Source organism: Choloepus didactylus, chromosome 12, assembly GCF_015220235.1.
Source record: "Choloepus didactylus isolate mChoDid1 chromosome 12, mChoDid1.pri, whole genome shotgun sequence".
NCBI classification, from domain to species: Eukaryota; Metazoa; Chordata; class Mammalia; order Pilosa; family Megalonychidae; genus Choloepus; species Choloepus didactylus.
The window spans coordinates 15354867-15374548 of NC_051318.1; the positions used below are offsets into that span (position 1 = coordinate 15354867).

Sequence of the window (19682 nt, forward strand, 5' to 3'; positions counted from 1 at the left end):
GTGGCGCTTCCTGTGTCTGGCCCAGTGGCTTTATAGAGGAGGTAGAACTAGTCCTCTGGGGTGGATAGACCTTAAATAGATTAAACTGATGTTTGGTGGGACGATCGGCCTCCTACATGTGCTGAGCATATTTGGGATGTTGTTTAAAGGCCTGTTTGGCCGGAGCAGAGGGTTCCCACAGAGAGGGAGCAGGAGAAAGGCTTGAGACACTGGATGACATCGGGTTGTGGAGCAGGTGGGTGACGTGATGAATGAGAACCTTGGGAAGGTGGATCTTGCTGTGGCGAACAGGAGACATTAGGCGAGAGTCAGAGACCTTCCGTGGTTGAGATGGGCCCAGGCTTAGGGCTATGGCCGTGGAGATGGGGAAACAGGGGTATGTTGAAGTGTTAAAATGCTTATTGTGATGCCCTCTATAAAACATAAAGCTTCCCATTTTAGTCAGAGATGGGTATTTTTGAGGAAAACAGATAAGGCAATCAAAAGTGCATCCAGGGTTTTGAGAAGGAGCAGATGGGTTAGGAAGCTCTGTTTTCTAGGGAAGTAAAGGAGTTTGGGGCTAGACATGTTGAGTTTGAGCACGTCCAAGGATAGACTGTTGAGCGAGACCTAGGGGAAAGACAGTTCTGGGTAAAAGAGATTCTGGACATGCAGGGCCGAGGTCCCAGGCTGGTGCCTTGGGTGCCTGCCGGCCGTTGGAGGGGCAAAGAAGGGAGAGAAGCGCATGGTGCATGGAGCTGGGTACTGGGTCCATGTTGCTCCCAAGTCCAAGAGAACAGGCAACGCCAGGAGAGAAGAATGGCAGTGGGATTGGATGTGATGGCCGGAGCACAGGAGGTGAGCAGAGCCCATGGATTTGAGGTTGTGGGTGACACATGCCCTTCTGGGAGCAAGGCCAGTCCCAAGGTCACTTGTAGGAGGCTAGGGAGAAAACTGGTGGTGACAAGGGGGAGGCATTGAGTTGACCTCCACGCCGTGGTCAGGAAGTTTATCAGTCAAGGCGAAGAAGAGGGAGAGAGCAGTATCTCCCTCTCCTCTGCCCTCCTGACGTTGGATCCAGCCCGGATCAGAGGGAAGCTCGTGTCCCTGTGACACATTGTTTGAGATCTGCGGAGGCAGGTCTGAGTGGGTCCACACTGGTGAGCCTGAGAACAGCCTCGCCACCTCCCCACCCATCCGCCCTCAGACCGCCACCCCCCGGGAGGTTACGTGGAAGGGCCCTATTGGGCAAAAATGGTGGAGCAGCCGGGATTGCCACCAGAGATCGAGGCCGGTTCTGCTTCCTGCTGTCCCCCTGCTTCCTGGGAATGCCCCAGGGGTGGGGCTGGGACCTCTGCTTGTCCTTGCCAGGGCCCAGAGCCCCCCCGATGGGCTGCTGAGGCTGTGCTCTCCCTTCACAGCAAGAGGGCTTTGCGATCTATTCCGAATACTGCAATAACCACCCGGGCGCCTGCCTGGAGCTGGCCGAGCTGATGAAGCAGGGCAAGTACAGGCACTTCTTCGAGGCCTGCCGCCTGCTGCAGCAGATGATCGACATCGCCATCGACGGCTTCCTCCTGACGCCGGTGCAGAAGATCTGCAAATACCCCTTGCAGCTGGCCGAGCTCCTCAAGTACACCACGCAGGAGCACAGGTGAGGGGGGCTGGCGGCCAGAGGTCCCCGGCCAACATGAAAACCAACAAACGGGCTCGAACCCTGTGGGTGATTGAGTCCTCAGGCTTTCCCACGAATCCTCGCCACATGGCTTACGTTTCAGCCTTTGGAGTCTTAGTGAGCGATATGGAAGAATTTTAATTTTTCTTTTTATTTTTTTAGAATGTGTAGGATTGTTCAATATTGAAATTAGAAGTCATAGAAAAGACTCCAGAATATCAATTCCTAGAGATATTAAAAAATAAGAATAATTTTTAAGCTGTGTCATGAGTATGTGGGGATTTTAATTCATGAATTTATCTATTTCTTCATTACCCATTACCATTTGTATATATTTTATAAATATTCCTTTGAATCTATTCAGTATTTAGTAAAAATTAAAAAATCTTTAGAAGGAACAGATCGGTGAATATAATGTCAGAAATATCTTCATCTCACCCGCACCACTCATTTCTTAAGTTTTCACAGCCACTCTCTCCCAGACCAATATTAGATGCTGCAACAAAAAATTAGATTATTGAAGGAATTAGGATAACCAAAGGTTTGAACTATAAAAAAACTAGCGAAATTCCAGAATGTAGAGCGGTCCACAGAGGCCAGTTTGGAAGACATGATGACTGTGAGCCTTTTGGGCTCTCAACTCTTTTGTGCCCAGCCTGGGAGCTTGCATGGTCTCTTGTAATCCTTTCTTGCCCATTCCCACCCACTTTGGGCCCCAGGCCTCTTGGCGAGATGACCTGAATTCCCCTAAGCTTCTCTCGTCACCCGCAGCATCTCTGTTGTTTGATCCTCAGCTTCTCCTGAACAACCACAAATACATGTTCCTCTTTCCCTTCTTTCTTTATGGTCTGCCTCTCTCCTGGATTTCTGGATTCTTCTTGGACCCTTTTCCCTTAGCCATTTGGGCTCTGCTGGTCACTTAGTAGCAGCCCATAATGTTCCTACATGCACAGAAGCCTTGCTGTAATTGTACGTAAGATATCACTCATTCGCTGCAGGGCTGGGCAGGCCCGTTTTCCCACAGCAGGACGCAGCTGGTCGGTGCCCTCAGGCAGCAGTGAGCGGCTCACTGCTCCTGTGCTCACCAGGCCACGGCTGGCGAGCCGGTGGGCATGACGATGATAGGGTGTCTGCCCCGTGCCAGGCTCTGCCAAGCCAGGGCATGGTGGGAAGTTTCAGGATGACGCTTCCTGGGTGAGATGAGAACCAAACCCCAGAGTTCACGGCATTGGCACAGAGCTTTATCTCCGGCTCCTGAGAGCATAATCTTTTGAGATTAATCTGGGGAGACAGGGAGGCGGAAAGGATTGTACCCAGAGGAAATTTGCTGCAGCAAATCAGAAAAGTACTCTGTTTCAGCAGCTAAATATTGCTGTGAAAGCAATCAAATAACCTGTGGCCGTGCCTAGCACTGTGGGGTGTTGCTGGATGCCTGTGGAGACAGGGGGGATTAAAGGAACCTTTTGGCAATTAGATTTGAAGGTCGACAGAAAAAAGACAGGTCACTGAACAACAGGCCCTAGACAAGGGTATTCATTTATAGATTTGGGACTAAAGGATAAAGAGAAAGGAGCTCACTGCAATAGATAAAAAGAAAGAGAGCTAATTTTTTTCCCTTTTTTTTTTTTGAAAAAAAATTTTTTCCTGTTTTTTCCAACTTTTTTTAAAAATCAGAAAAGTTCAGTGGAAAAATTTTTCAAACTCAAGGGAGCCATACATTTGAAGAAATAGAGGGAAAAGCTGTGATCAGAAGGCCACACATCACTCCTCAGTGGTGTGTATGTTTAAGGATGCTTTTTCACTGTGAGATTTGGGTTTACCTAGCATTGCAGATTTGGGCTGTTAAAGCGAATCATTTTAAAGGAAATGACAAAAAGCCCATTTGCTTGTCTTAAGTAAAACAAAGCAAAATAACAAAAATGATTAAATTCTGCCTGTTTTCTGGAGTCGTACAGAAAAACATGTAGAAAATAATGTAATGATTTTGCACCCTTTTGCCATTGCCAGAGCCTATTATTTGGCAGCCCCCTTGGATCATTTTTATTCTTGCTTCTCACCCTGCTTCTTAGCATGACTGGATTGCAGTTCACTTTCTGAAGAGCTTGTCTTTACAGCAGTTACTGCTTTGTGTGGGAAGGCCCAGGGACTTCCCAAGATCTGAGTTCAATTGTGTTTGGTAAATAGGCAGTAAGCTCTGCTTTGAAGGCTTTTTTTCATGGCTGTGCAAGAGGAATTCTAATTCAGGCCGACTGAGAACCAGTGGCTCTGTCCCTGAAGGTCACTCCAGGGCTGGAAAGGAAAACAGTCAACCCCAGTGCTGGGTGATTGGTCCATGACTCAAAATCATTAATGTGGGGCAAAACCCAGATGTAAAACTTTTAAATATTGGACATGCTCTGTTCTGGCTTGAATATAGAAAACAATGATACTTTTCTCCCAGTATCTATAGTTGTAGAAGGCCTGAGAACAGGAGTCCGTTGGGGAGACCGTTTTAGTTTGATTTGACTCTAGTATATGAAAAACACCGGAAATGAAGGTCTATTGCTACAGTAAATGCCACATTACATTTGCATGACTGACCACTTCAGATTTGTGTGGCCACGTCCTGTCGTGTCCCTTCCTAAATAATGTACAAGATAAGACTCAGAGAAAATTATTACTCCTGAAAACAGCTCTTGATTTTTAAAGTACTTTATATAGCAAAACAGAACATATCAGAACCAAAACAATAATAAAGCCTGTTCTTTCTTTATTAATGAAAATAATTCATCGTCATTGAGGTTAAAACTTATTTCTTGTGGCATTTTACTTTCAATCATTGTGATTTCTGGGAAATGAATGAAAACATTCTGTTACAAAGAATTCTGAATTGCATCCAGTCAGCTCTCCTAACCTATGCAGACTGTAGTGTATTCATGGAGGAACAAGAAAGAGGAAACAGTGGCTATTATTTAAATGCAGCTTGGTCTAGACTATTACTCAATCGGGGATTGAGATCATTGTTTTGTCGATCCTCGTTTGTGAGTTGAGTGTTAAATGATTAAAATTAACCTCCTGTTTCTGCAGTGATTACAACAATATAAAGGCAGCATACGAGGCCATGAAGAATGTGGCTTGCTTGATCAATGAGCGTAAACGGAAGCTGGAAAGCATAGACAAGATAGCACGATGGCAAGTGTCCATCGTAGGCTGGGAGGTAAGTGTGAAACACCCACCTCTCCTCCACCTTTTCAACAACCCTATGATGTGAGCACTGTTACTACCCCCATTTTACAGATGGGAAAACTGAAAGCACAGAAAGGTTAAGTAACTTGCCCAAGGCCACACAGCTAGGAAGTGGTAGAACCAGATTAAATCCTGGCATTATGGCTTCAAAGTCCGTGCTGGTAACTACTATTCTGTGCCATTGTTATGAAGAATGATAAAAGGACCTCCCTCAGATTGTTTTTTAGGCCAAACAGGATTTATCCTACATCAAATCAATTGGCCATTTTTCTCTCTGTGGAACTCACATCCCAGAGGATTGAGGAAGTTTGGATTGAGAAGTTAGGTTTTTAGCTAAAGTAGGTTATGGTGGTGAAAGTTGGAAAGAGATAATTATATTTCAAAGACTACAAAGACTTTTAGGGCTTGGAAGGGAACTCAGAGTTTATTCAGTCCAAGTTTTTCATTTTATAAGTGAAGAATCTAAGGCACAAGATTGCTATAGGCAAGTAAATAGAAGAACTATTTTGGAGCCAAGATCTTTTGCCCCCAAAAAACATTACAGATGACTGAGATTAGAGGAGAATAAAATCTTATAAAACAAAGGCCACTATCATAACAAATACTTTGAACGTTACATTGGACTAGATCCATCCCAAATATTTTTAAAGTATGTTTTTTCTTCTAATCCTGGACTCTGACATTTAGGAGATAATTTATGGTCAGAAGTTTACTAATTTCTTCCCAGCAGTTTGCTGTCTGGCCTTCTTTCGAAGATCCTAAACTAGTTATATTTAAGGGGAGCTGCTATATACTCAAAAAATAGTATATAGTACTTAGGTTCCCATAGAGTTAAAGCCTCTTTGAAGGCTTCTTTATTTTCCAAGGAGTGGTCTTAGCCAGATACCATTTCAGTCTTAACTGGATTCCATTAATTTGGCCTGCTTTTCACTAGAGATCTCTTGTCTGTAAGGAAGACACCTCAGATAACCTAGAGGTGCTTGCAACATTTTCCTATTCAGTAGGGAAAAAAAAAAAAAGAAATGTCACACACAAGGCGATGAATCCCAAGGCTTGAGATAGCCTTTGAGGTCCTGATATCCTGTGAACTGGGATAGCCAACAGAATCCCTCATGTAACTGGAAAATCTGAGAAAGATTCTGTGTCAGGAAGCTGTTTCCTGAATCACAGAGCCCTGGAGGAATCAGAACTGGCAAATCTTTAAGTGCGTTTTCATCATTGCAGGGGCTGGATATTTTAGATCGAAGTTCCGAATTGATCCATTCTGGGGAACTGACCAGAATCACCAAGCAGGGCAAGAGCCAGCAGCGGACATTCTTCCTGTTTGACCATCAGCTCGTGTCCTGCAAGAAGGACCTGCTCCGGAGGGACATGCTCTATTACAAAGGCCGCATGGACATGGACAAGATGGAGCTCGTGGACCTGGAGGACGGGCGGGACAAAGACTTCAACCTCAGCGTGAAAAATGCATTCAAGCTCGTCAGTGAGACCACCGCTGAGGCCCATTTGTTTTGTGCCAAAAAACAAGAAGATAAAATGCGGTGGTTGCAGGCTTGTAGGGACGAGAGGAGAAGAGTCCAGGAAGACCGAGAGATGGGTGAGTCACATGTGGGGCTGTGCGAAACACTTGGGTTTTTTGTTTTGTTTTGTTATTTGGGTGGCATAAATATAATGCAGAATTTCCCATTTTAACCATTTTTGAGTGTCCACTTCGGTGGCATTAATTCCATTCACAATGTTGTGCTGTCATCCCCACCATCCATTACCAAAACTTTCCCATCATCCCAAACAAACTCTGTGCCCATTAAGCAATAACCCCTTTCCCACCCCCCACCTGCCCCTAGTAACCTGTACTTGACTTTCTGTCTCCATGAATTTACTTATTCTAGATAGTTCATGTAAGTGGAATCATGCAATATTTGTTTCTTTGTGTCTAGCTTAATTCACTCAACACGATGCCTTTAAGGTTCATCCGTGTTGTAGCATGCCTTAACTCTTCATGGGCCTTTGCTTTTCAACCTTGTTCCCCTGCCCTGCGTGCCCACTCCTCCTCCAACCCTCTCCCCCAGAATTAATCTCCCCATTGGAAAAAGAAAAAGAAATTACTGATGCTAAATACTTCTAAACTTACTCACAAGACAGACCATGGCAGACAGTTACAACAAGTAGTGCTTTCTAAGTGTTTACTTTGTACCATACTGTTCTATGCTTTTATTTAGATCGTTGTACTTAATCCTTATCAAAGCTCTGTGATGGGCATACTATTATTAAGCTTTTTTTACAGCTGAGGAAATTGAGGCTTTAGGAACTTGTGCACTTTTACAACATGGCCAAGTAGCATTTAAAACGAGATCAATGTGACCCCAGAGATCTGCCCACTATGGTGAGTTTTGCCCAAGCCGTTAGAAACGTCAACCAGTTCTTGAGACTTCTGTCTGAGCTATGCCTTTGCAAAGCACTTGAGGTTTTACCTTGCTGCCAAAGTGGGTTCAGACCCAACAGCTCTCCCTGCCTATTTCTTCCATCTCTCATTCATGAAGCAAAGGGCCACACATCATGGCTTGCAATCAAGGCAGTGCATCCTCTCTTGCTCTCCGTGATGCTGTTCTACTCCTGACTATCCGGATAGTTCCTGGCGTCTGTCTTCCCGGCTTCAGGCTTGAGGTGTGACTTTCTGAGACTGCAGCTGCCCTGCCTGGTACTAGTGACGGTTGTCCTCATGGTTTCTCAGCTCCAAAGTCCAGTGCTTCCCGAGCACATTTAGGGTTTTGGTCACAAATTGTTGAATAAAATCCAGGTTGCTACAGTGACCGTGAGCCCCTGAAGATGAGGTGGGTGCAGAATAATTATCTTTATAGCCAAGTGAGCCTGGGCCTCAAGGTTATGTGGTCCAGGGTAGAGGAGAAGGCCTGCCCCACCCTCCCCACAGAAGTGATCAGCTACTTTAAAATTTGTTTTTTGAATTTTTTTTTGTTGGGGTGGCATATATACAACATAAAATGTCCCATTTTAATGCTTTCAAGTATATGACTCAGTGTTGTTGGCTACACTCACAGTGTTGCATTATCATCACCACCATCCATCAGCAACACTTTTCCATCACCCAAACTGAAACTCTGCACCCCAAAGAATTAACTCCCCATTCCCCACCCACACTCTGGCCCCTGGTAATCTGTATTCTAATTTCTGGCTCTATGAGTTGGCATATTTTAATTATTTTATATGAGAGATTATTTAGTATTTGTCCTTTTGTGTCTATTTTATTTCACCCAACCTGATGTCTTAAAGGTTCATCTATGTTGTAGCATGTCTCAACTTCATTTATTTTTAAGGCTAAATAATATTCTATTTATAAATAATTTTTATAATAATATTTTATTTATCCATGCACCGGTTGATGGACACTTGGGTTGTTTCCACCTTTTGACTATTGTGAACAGTACCACTGATGAGCACTGCTATATAGGTATCTGTTTGGGTCTTTGGGGCGTACACCTAGAACAGGGGATCAACTGCTTTTTGCCATGGGAAAGCTAGAATGACAACAAAGAGGTGCTTTGTCGGTCCTCACCATGCTGTGCCTGTCACCAGCCCCTGGCCCAGGCTTTCAATCTCCCGTGGACTTCACTCTCCCATCCAGGGGGCTCCATGGAACCATACATCAGAATCGGAAGGCGTTTGCAAGTCAGTTAGGCTAACTCGTCATCTACAGCCTGACTCTCCTCTGAAACGCTCAGTGAGCAGACAGCAGCCTGGGCTCTTGACATGGAACTCAGTCCCTCGCAAGGAGGGGGAGACCCTTCTGCTCTGAGCATCAGTCTTCATGTGAAGAGGAAATCAAATTCCTGGCATTTTCCATATATTGGTGCTTGCTTGTGACTCTTGGGCCCTGTTGGAATAAGGAAAATCACTCATAGCTAGAATTCTTGAAATGTTTGCAGAATGACAGAGCTACAAAATCCTAAGCCTACCTGTTACATAATGTTGTCCAGCATAGGCCCTGAAAGCATTTGTAAATTGGAATGTTTCCTTTTCCCCGGAGATAGAACTGACTAGTACAGGGAACACCCTAGAGACTTTTCAACCCTACCCCTCTGCAGAAGAAGAAAGAAGAGGTGCTTTGCAGGAGAGTGCTTCCCCATGGCTAGTGCTCAGAAGACTTGCCAGCCTTGGTGCTGTGATACATGATGTGTAGATCGATAAGGGAGATAGTTCTAGAAACCAGGGTGGGGAGCACCAAGCCAAAGGCCGGGGATGGAGGCCAGTACATCCAGTCCGAACGAGACGTCGGGACCCAGGCAGGGACATGAGACACGTCCAGAAGTGAGAGCTGGAGAACAGCCAGGAGCCAGAGTCTGCAGAAGGGGGAGGGTAAGCCAGGCCAAGTGACTGCAGTGTGAGCAGCAGTGGCAGGTGTGACATCAGAGCCAGTTGCTTTAATGACGGGGAGCCCCTGCTCCAAGAGGAAACTTGTCTGCCTGGGCAGCTTCACAGCCTGTCTCTCTCTGGCCTTTGCTCTGCCTCCCATTGTGACTGCTGGGTGGTGGCTTGTTCATGTCTAGGTGTTTCTGTGTTACTTGTTTTCACCCACCCTGACCACCCCATGTGGACAGTGCCGCTCTACTGCAGAGCATGTCCTAGCTTGCCAGGGCTGCTATAACAAAAATCACAACCTAGTTGGCTTACACAGTAGGAATTTATTGTCTTAGAATTTTGGAGGCCAGAAGTCCAAAAGTCAAGTGTCGGCAGGATCATGTTTTCCCTGAAGTCTGTAGTGTTGCTAGTGGCTTGTCAGCCGTCCGTAATTCAGTCCCTGCCTCTGACATGTGGTTGTCTGTCTTTTCTCTCTTCCTAACTCTGTGTCCAAATTCCCGGTGCTTTCAGGGGCACCAGCCATATAGGATTAAGGGCCACCCTGGTTTCGTTTGACCTCAGTAGATCTTCAAAGATCCTATTTACGAGTGAGTTCGCACCCACAGGACTGAGGGTTGGGACTTGAACGTGTCTCTGTGCGCGCACGATTCGATCCGTAACACCCTCTGTCAACGTTTACCCAGCACGGTCTGGGTTTACACTCATGGTCCATGTATGATTGTTAACAGCCCCTATGTCACTCTTAAAAATGCCCTAGTTTGACAGTCTGTTTGCATCTTGAGTTTAAAGAGGCCACTCAGGTGTCGCAACACTTCCCATTTCAAAGGCACTGGGATAAGTCACTTCAATTGTCTGTGCAAGATCAACAACAAAACAGCAAGTCTGCAGCTGTGTGGGAGTGAGACATGGAAGGAAATAATTTACATTTGTTGCCCAATACTTCCCAATTCAATGTAATAGGCCAAATATTGGTGATCATCACAGCCTACATGACTTCAATCAAACCAGATCCTTCCAACTCTCGGACCCAAGCAGGGAAGAAGTCGGGATTCCCATGGATAGTGTGAAGAATCATTGTATAATTGCACATTAAAACAGTAATCAGCCCTCCGTCCCTGGGTCGTCTTTATCACTAGGCTATGAGCCAAAATGACTTCTTGTGAAGGTATCTGTGGGAGGAGTTCCAAAGCGCACGATAACTAGCATTGCCTTCTTCACGGACCCAGTTGAGAGCATACAGGGGAGAAATGCTCACAAAAAATGAAAAGAAGAGGTCTGTTGTCTGGCAAAAATACACTATAGAAGCATGAAAACAAACAAAAAATGCCCTAGTTTGAGATGAATTTATGTGCCTCTCCTTTCCCCCAGGGGATAATTCCTTGCTACTTCTCCTTTTCCACCACTTTCCAACCTCTTGAGTTTCTTTGAGGATTCAAGTTCTTTGATTAGAATTATGGTGAATGCCTCAGGGGTGATTTGAGTTTTGGTGCAAGTTTTATTCTGAAATGTTTTCACTAGTTTTGAATATATATCACATTTGTTTCTAAATCCAGGAATGGAAATTTCAGAGAATCAAAAGAAACTTGCCATGTTAAATGCTCAAAAGGCAGGACATGGAAAATCCAAAGGTAAGTTTTTGAGAAGGCTTCAACTTCTTAAAGTGTACCATTATTGTAAATAAAATGGGAGGGGAACGCCAAAAGTCTTGGCGTAGGCCAATTCTAAATGAAGAAGAGCAGTTAGTCAAACTCAAAGTGGTAGATTTGAAATAATGTACAATTTAAAATAATCTGTATTTGGTTTATGAGTATGTTTCAGTATTTGCTAACGTTTGAGTATAAGTATATAAAATGTTCTGGGTGTAATAGTGAAATGTTTCTTGAAGTGGTTTGGAACCAGTATGCTTCCAGGTCTTAATCTAAAAGCTCGGTGACTTAAGCAGTGAATTAAAATAAAAAGACGACACACAAGCTTATTTAGAACAGTGATTCTCTACCTGGATGCACATGAGGATTACTTTGGGGAGCTATTAAAAAATACTGATGTTTAGGCCACATATCCAGAGATTCTTACCTCCAAACAAAGATTTTTCCACAATGTTGATAATGGAAATTATCTAGCCTGACAGCAATTAAATAATAAGGATTTTTGTTCCAAAAATGTATGCTGTGTTCTTAGAAACTTTACTCAGATTGACTTTCTCCTCTAAGAGATTTACCCTATGAAATGTATCTCATTCAGTAGTTTCCTAACTGAAAATGCAAAAACAAGGACCAAGTGATCCCTGGGCTGTGATATGCCAACAACCAGTGGGTTGAGAAAAATTTGTTGCAAAATCAAGACTTAACGTTGCCCTGTGTCCTTAGCTGAAATGCAGAATTTTCCCAAGTTGTAAACCTCTTCAAGGCAGAAATTTCTCCCTTTTTTTCTTTTTTGTATCCCCACTTTAAAAAAAAATTTTTTTTATTGTGATAACATATATATAACATAAAATTTGCCATTTTGGCCATTTTCAAGTGTACACGACAGTGTTATGCTACCATCACCACCTTTTTCATCACCCAAAATAGAAATTCGTTATCCATTAAGCAGTAACTCCTCATTCCTCTCTGTCCCCAGCTCCTGGTAACATCTAATCTACTTTCTGTCTGTGGGAATTTGTTTGGTATATGTACCCCCCAGGTGAGGAGTAGAATGGGGTAGAATTGATTAGTTTCTGTCCTATCTTCTAAGAGTCACTTGCTCGGCAACCAGCCTCTGAAGACTGGAAGGAGCACTCGTGTCCGTGGTGACCAGTTTACACTGGTGGGGTCCCTCGATCAGTCCTCAGCACGGCTCTGCAGGATGAGGGGAGTCTCGGAGTCAGGGGCAGAGATGGGTTCCCCCGCAAGTCCTGTCTCTTTCCAGAACCCTTACTCTTTCATCATATCATGCTGACTCACAGTTACCTTTTGACCTTGTAGCTATTTCTAATAAAATTTTTATTACCTCTGCAGAGATTTAAAATACCTACTCAAGCGAAAGTTTTCATTAAAGCAATTAATTAGTATGATGAATTGGTGTGATCCAGTGGCATCATAATAATAAGGGCAGACATATTTAGGACACATTCCAGGTATTGCGGACACTGTTTGAAGCACTTCACTTCTACCTCATTTAATTCTCATTAGGTACCATTATTCCCATTTTAGAGATTAGGGAAGTGAGACTCTGAGCAGTTAAATAATTTCCCCCAAATTTACACACTAGAAGTGACTGTGTTGAATTTGGGCCAAGGAAGTACGAGCTCTGTGCTGTCATTTAAAGCATTTATTGCTTCTCATGCCAGCCAGCCATCCAATTCCAATTCTGCCCCTTACTGCTGTGTGACCTTATGTGATTTAAGCAACCTCTCTGAGTTTCAGATTTCCTTCTAGCCAAACTGGCACCTCCCTGAAGGGTTAAATGAGATGATACATGTAAAGCTCCACAATAGTATCTGAACATAGTGAGTGTTTCTGAAATGAGAGCCATTAAATGTACTCTGGGTTTAATTTGAATTAACAATTTGCTGTGAACTTTGAGACATGGCACTTACTTTTCCTTTTGGCTAACAAGTGACCTTAGCACATATTCTATTTCTTTCCCTGCCCAATCAGGCTACAGTGGCTGCCCTGTGCCCCCACCACACCAGAGCTTGCATCCCATCCACCAGCGCCACATCACCGTGCCGACCAGCCTCCCCCAGCAACAGGTATTTGCCCTGGCAGAGCCCAAGAGAAAGCCTTCACTTTTCTGGCACACCTTCAATAAACTCACGCCGTTCAAGAAATGAACCCATCATGGCTCTGCTTCTATTGAGGCAACCACCAAGAGGAGAGCCCTTTTTGGTTCTTCTGTGCTAAGTCTGAGAAAAGTGTCTTGGACCCAGTGCTGAGAACTTCCTTCTGGGATCAGTGAAGGAGAAAAGGACACGGACACACCTTCAGCCTGCAGAAACCCAGCTGCCTTCTCAGAAGGGCGGAGGGTCATGACGCAGAGCTCAAACATACACAAGGCCCCTCTGCGACTCGCTCTGTTGGGAACCAGAAACGGGTTCTGGAATGAATGCTGAGCTCACCGACCTCAAGGAGCCACCGGTGATGGGCACGTTCTTTCCCACGACGCCCAGTGCTGCCATTCCAAACCCAGAGCAAGAGCACGGGGCGCTCTTTCCATTCCTAAGGAGTGACTAGATTAGAGTCCGCTTTGCAGTTGATCTTGAAGGGAACCATCGTGATGGGGTTTCCACAATCCTGCCTCTCGCTAGCCCGTGGTTGGTGAGACCTAGAAGGAAAGCCGTTAGGTTCTTGCATCCTGCTAGGGAACTGCTGTGGAGATGGCCGTGGTGTTCCCTCGTGTCATCTAAATCGCACAGTTGCCAAATGGTCATACAGGCTTCATCTTACAAGCTTCCTCTTCCTCCAGCCTAAGGGAGAAAGAACCTGATGGGATTCACTCATCACCGGGTGGGCTGCTTGACCTGCAAAGCAGAGTGACTTATATTCCACAGCTGCTGCTGCGTTCGAGAGAGGGAGTGAAAAATCCTTCTGCCAGCTGGATTTGTTCTTAAGTCAGGTCCTCTCCTGCCGGGTGCACTCTGTCATTCCACAAGCAGAAATTACGCCCTGCCCAGCCATCCATCATCACCTAAGAAACTCTACCATTCAAGCATATCTGTTTGTGGTTTTTTTTAAAAGAAACATTTATTTTTATTGTTATGATAAAGAAAATGTATAAACAAGCAGAATTGAAAGCGATCTTAAGGAGCACGGATGCACTTCCTCAATCAGTTGTCTGTGACAACTTAACCGACACAGACACACACATTCTACTTAGGAGGCGTGAAAGTGTCAGCACCTCCCTCCTGGGGATTTGAAGCAGACTTCTTTGCATAAACCCCAAACAGTAGTCCTAACATTGCCATTATTTGCATGTCAACAGGTTTCTAAAGTTTCATTCTTTATAAAGGAGACCTTAACAAAATACGTAGACTCAAAGATAGTAGCCTTTTTATAACCAAGGCCATACTGGCTGATTCCTGTAGATAATAATCTCCTTTTCTTTGTCTATACTGTAAATTTTGATGAAAATTCCTTTTTAAAATATGCCTGGCTCTGCTAGAGAGATGCCATTTGAATTTACCCGGTACACTGGACTGGAGTGTATTGTACACCACAATTCCTGGATGTCTGTTTGAGAAGCCCTTTTTGTGTGTGCTATTCTTGGAAAGCTCTTTCTTCTGATAGGTATATGCTTGAAAATAAACAAATCTGTAATGTCAAAGACACACGTACGGTCAAAGTCTCCAGGTGTGTGGTTCCTCCGAGCTCCTCCACCCGTCCCACCCCCACCCCCACCGGGTCCAGAGCTGTTCCTGAGGGGTTAGACCATCCTGCATCCAGAAGAACAAATCTTGGGTCTCTCTAATGGGCCTTTACAGCGTTATGTAAAAGCTACTCATGAAATCTCATTTGTTCATGCCCCAGGGATTCTACATGTGCTTGCTTATTTATAGTCAGTATTGCCAAGAAGTTGTAACACTCTATGATTAATGACCCTGTGGTCGCTGCCGTGGGCCTTCAAGCTGTGTGTCCTGAGAGAGAAGTTGCTTTTATGAGGAAGATTCTCAGGAGGTGCTGTGGTTGAGTGTGTGTGTGTGTGTACGTGTGTGTATGTTTCCTTTCTAATAGACATCTCAATTTTTGTTGCATTTATATAACTGATCTTCTTGCTAGTAAAATATAATTACATATTTTGAAAACTGTACTTAATATGATTTTCCAGGAAACCTCATCAATAACCGTAGGGGTCTCTGTGCTAAATAGAGTTGTTTGTATGTATAGAAATCTTGAACAGTTGTGTGTGTTTTTTTAATGTTACAGAAGAGAATTGCTTTAAGGAAATAAGGAGAATTGATTTGCTTGTGTTACATTTTCAGTGAGGATTAAATTCATGTAGAGTCGCTCAAAGGGCTTCCTTTTACTAATATAAAAATGGGTCATGAGGAAATGCTTTTAAGTTCTGTGACCATTCCTGATTTATTTCCCAGCTGAGCCCTAACTTCTGGTTCCCACCTCCACCTCCCTGGGCTTTGTAATAGAAACACATGAACACCGGAACATACTTTTGTTCAGTCAAGTTCAATTCCACTGCAACCTAGAAAAGCCCCAAGGCTGTCCCAGTAAGTTTTGTGTGGTATGAGAATCACTTAATCAAATATTTGTCCTAGGTCAAATCCTAGGACAGATCCTAGTTACATCCTACCTAGATCTTCAGCTGATTTTGAAAACTGCTAAAATATTTTTATAAAAATAACCCATCATTTGGATTTTATTACTAAAAGCCTGAATTCTGCAAAGGATAGAAGACTTGAATATTCTAATGTTAAGTTTGCCAAACTCACTTATTGATTTAAGTCACATGTTTCTCTTGGAAAGAAAAAGAGAGAAATAAAAGAACCTTCTGTATGGATCACGTATGAATTTCATTGGAAAGCTCACTTTCTCTTTCTCTTTTTCACCTTACATTCCATAATATAGGTAGGAAAAAATAAAGATGGTATAACACTTTGATGAATTTTGGCTATTCTATCCTTCATTTGTATCCAAGAATTTGCAGCTTCTGGTGAAAGACAGTTAAAATGGCCCATGATCAAAACCAAAGTTACAAATTTTCATTATACTTAAAATATATAATAACCCTGCAATAGATTATAAGCAATTGAAAAATAGAATATTTGTAAAATTCCTGAATACATTGCATTCTTCGTCTTTGGCCTACAAATTAGAGAGAGGGTAGCAACAATTTACCGTAGCTTTCATGGAATCACATCTGCCTAGTTAGGTTTCTGTGGAACTAATGATTTTTTTTTTCTGGTAGATCTAATTTTGTCGTTGAAAACATTTCACCACCATCTGCATGCTATTTATGAATATTGTGCCCTTTTTTTTCAGATGAAGGCAAACCCATGCCTGCTAAGGAAATCCCATCACCCTGTATTGCCATTGTCTAGAGACAAAGCAAACGTGCCTTTAGTTCAAAATTCTGTTCACTGTGCAAATCTTTTGTTAAAAACATGTAATAGGCAGCATTTTGCCAGCTGGAGATTTCTACATGCCCAAATTGCTGATACTCCTTAATGCAAACTAATTTAATAGCCTAGCCAGAATAGAGCAGCCTGTTACCTGGAGTTAGGGAGATCATTGCTGTATTAGTATTTTGATGCACAGTCACTGAACAGTGCCAAGAGAGTGAAAAAAATGTCCTTTCAGTGACTTACAGACCAAAAGAAGTCATACTACCAGTTGACACAAATCTACTTCTAGTTTCGACTGTTAGAAAACAAAATTGTTCCTGTAATAAGCTTAACCTGCAAACTGTTCTCTTTGTTATAATTTCAGTTGGCTCATCTATTGTCAAGATGGCAGTGAAAGTGGAGTCCCAAAAACTTTGGAAAAAAATAAGTAGATACTATCTGGCCTCAGGGAAAAAAAACAAACAAAACAGAGGCTTAAATACCTGACGCAGTTTATTTAGTTACAACACACAATTTTCTTTATTGCCTTTTGTTATTTCATGGGCATTGGCACTGTATTTAGAAAACCGTTCTAACTGATTCAGTAATTTAATCATGTTGGTTTTTGTTTTGTTTGTTTTTTTTCTGGAAATATTAGCCTTGATTAAGTATGAACTGCTTACCTACCTTGCAAGGCTTTTGGCAACGTTTTCCTTTCATTTTAACTCATCAACATCAAGATGATGTTTCTGTGTAAGTCAAGGGACAGCTTCAAACCTGACGAATTAGCTGTTGACGGCTGAGGTCTGGTGTACAAGACTGCTATAACTTGATATGTATTTTTGTTGAATGAAGTTTTTTGTAAAGAAAAATTTACGATGTTATTTCAATGATTGCTTTTCTTGTAAATGATGTGAATCTCTATTTGTTGTTTTGTATCTGTATATTAAAATCAGTTTGCCAAACCATTTCCAACAGTGCATCTGAGTAGTAAAATTAGAGAGCTTCTGGAATGTCCAGATCACACCCTGTTCTTACATGGGTAGACTTACAAATTATCCATTAATGAGCTAGGTCAAGGCACTGGGTGGCTGTGGGAAACCTCTGCGGGGAACGGAGAGGCTCCCACTAGACTTAAAAAAAAATTGATACACTCAACGCATTGGAGACTGATGGAACCAAAACCCAGAGCTAGGAGCCCTGTTTTGAAGCAGTAGCTTTTGCTCTTTCTACTGATGACGCAAGCTTAAGAAGGGCAAAAGATGAGCCTATTATGGCAAAACCTATAGCTGGCAGGAAGGCAGGTGAACAGAGCAGGCCAGGCAGCCTTCCAGCCTTCCACATACCTTCCAGATCTTCCTAGCAGATCTTCCAGAGCAGATGGGCTAGGGTCCCTGGGCACTAAACCTTTGGGGGTGGGGTAGATAAGAATTTCCTTTTAATTAACGGTTCAGAAAAGCTAAGTAAATAGCCCATTGTTTGCTGTGACTGTAATCAGAAAAGAGTTCCTATGAAGGTTGCCAAGCAGCTGCTTCTCACTTTTTGTTTATTTACTTTGAAAACCCACCTACTTCCCAAAACAATCTGCTCCCCACTTCTTGGGCTGGAGTGGGAGAAGCGGGGCTGGCTTGGGTCGGCTTCTCTTCGGGAAGTTACTGAGAATCTAAAGGTCTCTCAACAGGTGGTTCCCACTTATCTAAGGTGGTATTACATTTAAGAAGGCGAGAAACTAGATAAAGGCAGTGGCATTTTCTTCTGGAAGAGTTGCAGGTGTGGGGAGATGAGAACTACTCTCCACCGTGGCCACCTGCTCTGTGCAGTGGAGAGATGAAGTTGACGTGTGATTCGGTTGAACAGGGAAGACAAACGTGTAAACGTATAATTAAAACTCAGCATGAACCGTACAACAATAGAAGTGTGTACAAGTTATAAAATGAATTCAGAGAAGGGAGTCCTTTCCTCTGGTAAGTCTCTGGGGTCAAGATTCTTGAGAAGGCTTCATTCAGGAGGCAAGACCCAAATAGGATTCTCAAGGGCATATGATGTCAGCTGGGGCTCGCACAAAGCACAGACCAAGGAGAGTAGAGGATGGATGTGAAGGACCTCAAGAGAGAATGGCAGGTCTTGACAAGCAACTGGATATTGGGGGAGGCAATGATTTCCAAGTTGTGTCTTGGGGTGTTTCAGTGCACGGTAGCACCATATACTAATATGGACAGAAATGTCTTGGTCAGATGGAAGAGCAGGAGTCCAGAGTTTGGATTTTTGTCTGGGCTATTCAATAGGTCATTAAATGTGATACGGAGCTTGGGAGAGGGGTCAGGGCTGGAAATACAGATTTGAGACCGCATCAGCCCATCCTGGGGAGACCATGGCAGTGGAGCTGAGCCAGAGAGCAGGTAGCCGGAAAAGAGGATCAGGCCCTGTGAACACCACTAAATAACAGGCAAAGGAATCCAGTGCAGAAGGCGGATGGAGTGGTATGGTGGAGGGCAGCAAAGAAACAAGGAATTATTGGCAAGATCAAATGGTGCTGGTAAGCCAGCTAAATCTGTAGATTGAGCAATCGAGTCACCACCTCAGGCTGTGGAATGGAGGAGAAAAAACCACACCCCAGTTTATGACTGCTGAACCGACAGGGAAACTGAGGCATTGTGAGAGTAGGTTGGGGGTGGGACTAGGGTGTGCTTACACCTGCAGACTGCATTCTTCAGTGTGGCTTTCTACAATCCAACACAGTTCTCAGCACCCCTAAGAAACGGGAGCAGTGCCAGGTAAAGTTGGCCTCTTGAAACTATTTTTAAGTTTGAGAGAAATGTTGACACTTAAATATCAACATTTAATGTTAAGTAGCAATGACTTCATGGCACTGAAATGAAAAGCTTTACCATGTCTGTCTCAGTGATAAGTAAGCTGGATGTGTATGTGTGAAAAGGGCTTGGGCACTAAAGCCTTATGCACACAAATGCCAAAAATTAAAATGAGTTCAGCAATTTGGGTAGATTGACTTAAATCATATCCATCCTAATGGCCTGGCATCCAGAAGAGAAAACTTTCACGTCTACAGTTTTTGTCCTGTTGCCCCATCGCTGACCCCACCACAGTTGAGAGTCTACTCGCAAAGAGATGGCTGCGTTCACCCTCATTTTACTAAACAAGACAAGGGGACTAAGTTTTTTGTTTGTTTTGTTTTGTTTTTTAAATAAGCAGTATGAGATTGAAGATGCTCTAGTATTGCAGCAATTTTTGAAGCTTTTCCAAGACATCTTGTGCCTTGCTCTGTTCCCTCCCCTTCCTGCTATTTTGCAGCTATATCCACTAGGGAATTGTATGGCAGGAAGATGTGATTTCATTTAGTTTGCCTGTGATTCCTGATTTCCACAGCACCTGGCT

The 19682-nt window shown here is 43.5% G+C and overlaps 1 protein-coding gene across 6 annotated transcripts in view; it reads left to right on the forward strand.

Moving 5' to 3' along the window:
• Nucleotides 1-17259, forward strand: part of SPATA13 (spermatogenesis associated 13) — a 397052-nt gene extending 379793 nt beyond the window's left edge. For 5 of the 6 annotated variants that reach the window (XM_037800660.1, XM_037800659.1, XM_037800661.1 and 2 more), the window contains 5 exons: nucleotides 1401-1633; nucleotides 4721-4850; nucleotides 6104-6476; nucleotides 10807-10881; nucleotides 12892-17259. In XM_037800660.1, the coding sequence (XP_037656588.1) occupies nucleotides 1401-1633; nucleotides 4721-4850; nucleotides 6104-6476; nucleotides 10807-10881; nucleotides 12892-13067 (987 nt within the window). In that variant the 3' untranslated portion in view covers nucleotides 13068-17259. Of the gene's footprint in view, nucleotides 1-1400; nucleotides 1634-4720; nucleotides 4851-6103; nucleotides 6477-10806; nucleotides 10886-12891 lie in introns of all 6 variants that reach the window. The other variant, XM_037800665.1, reaches the window with a different exon arrangement.
• Nucleotides 17260-19682: the final 2423 nt, after the last annotated feature.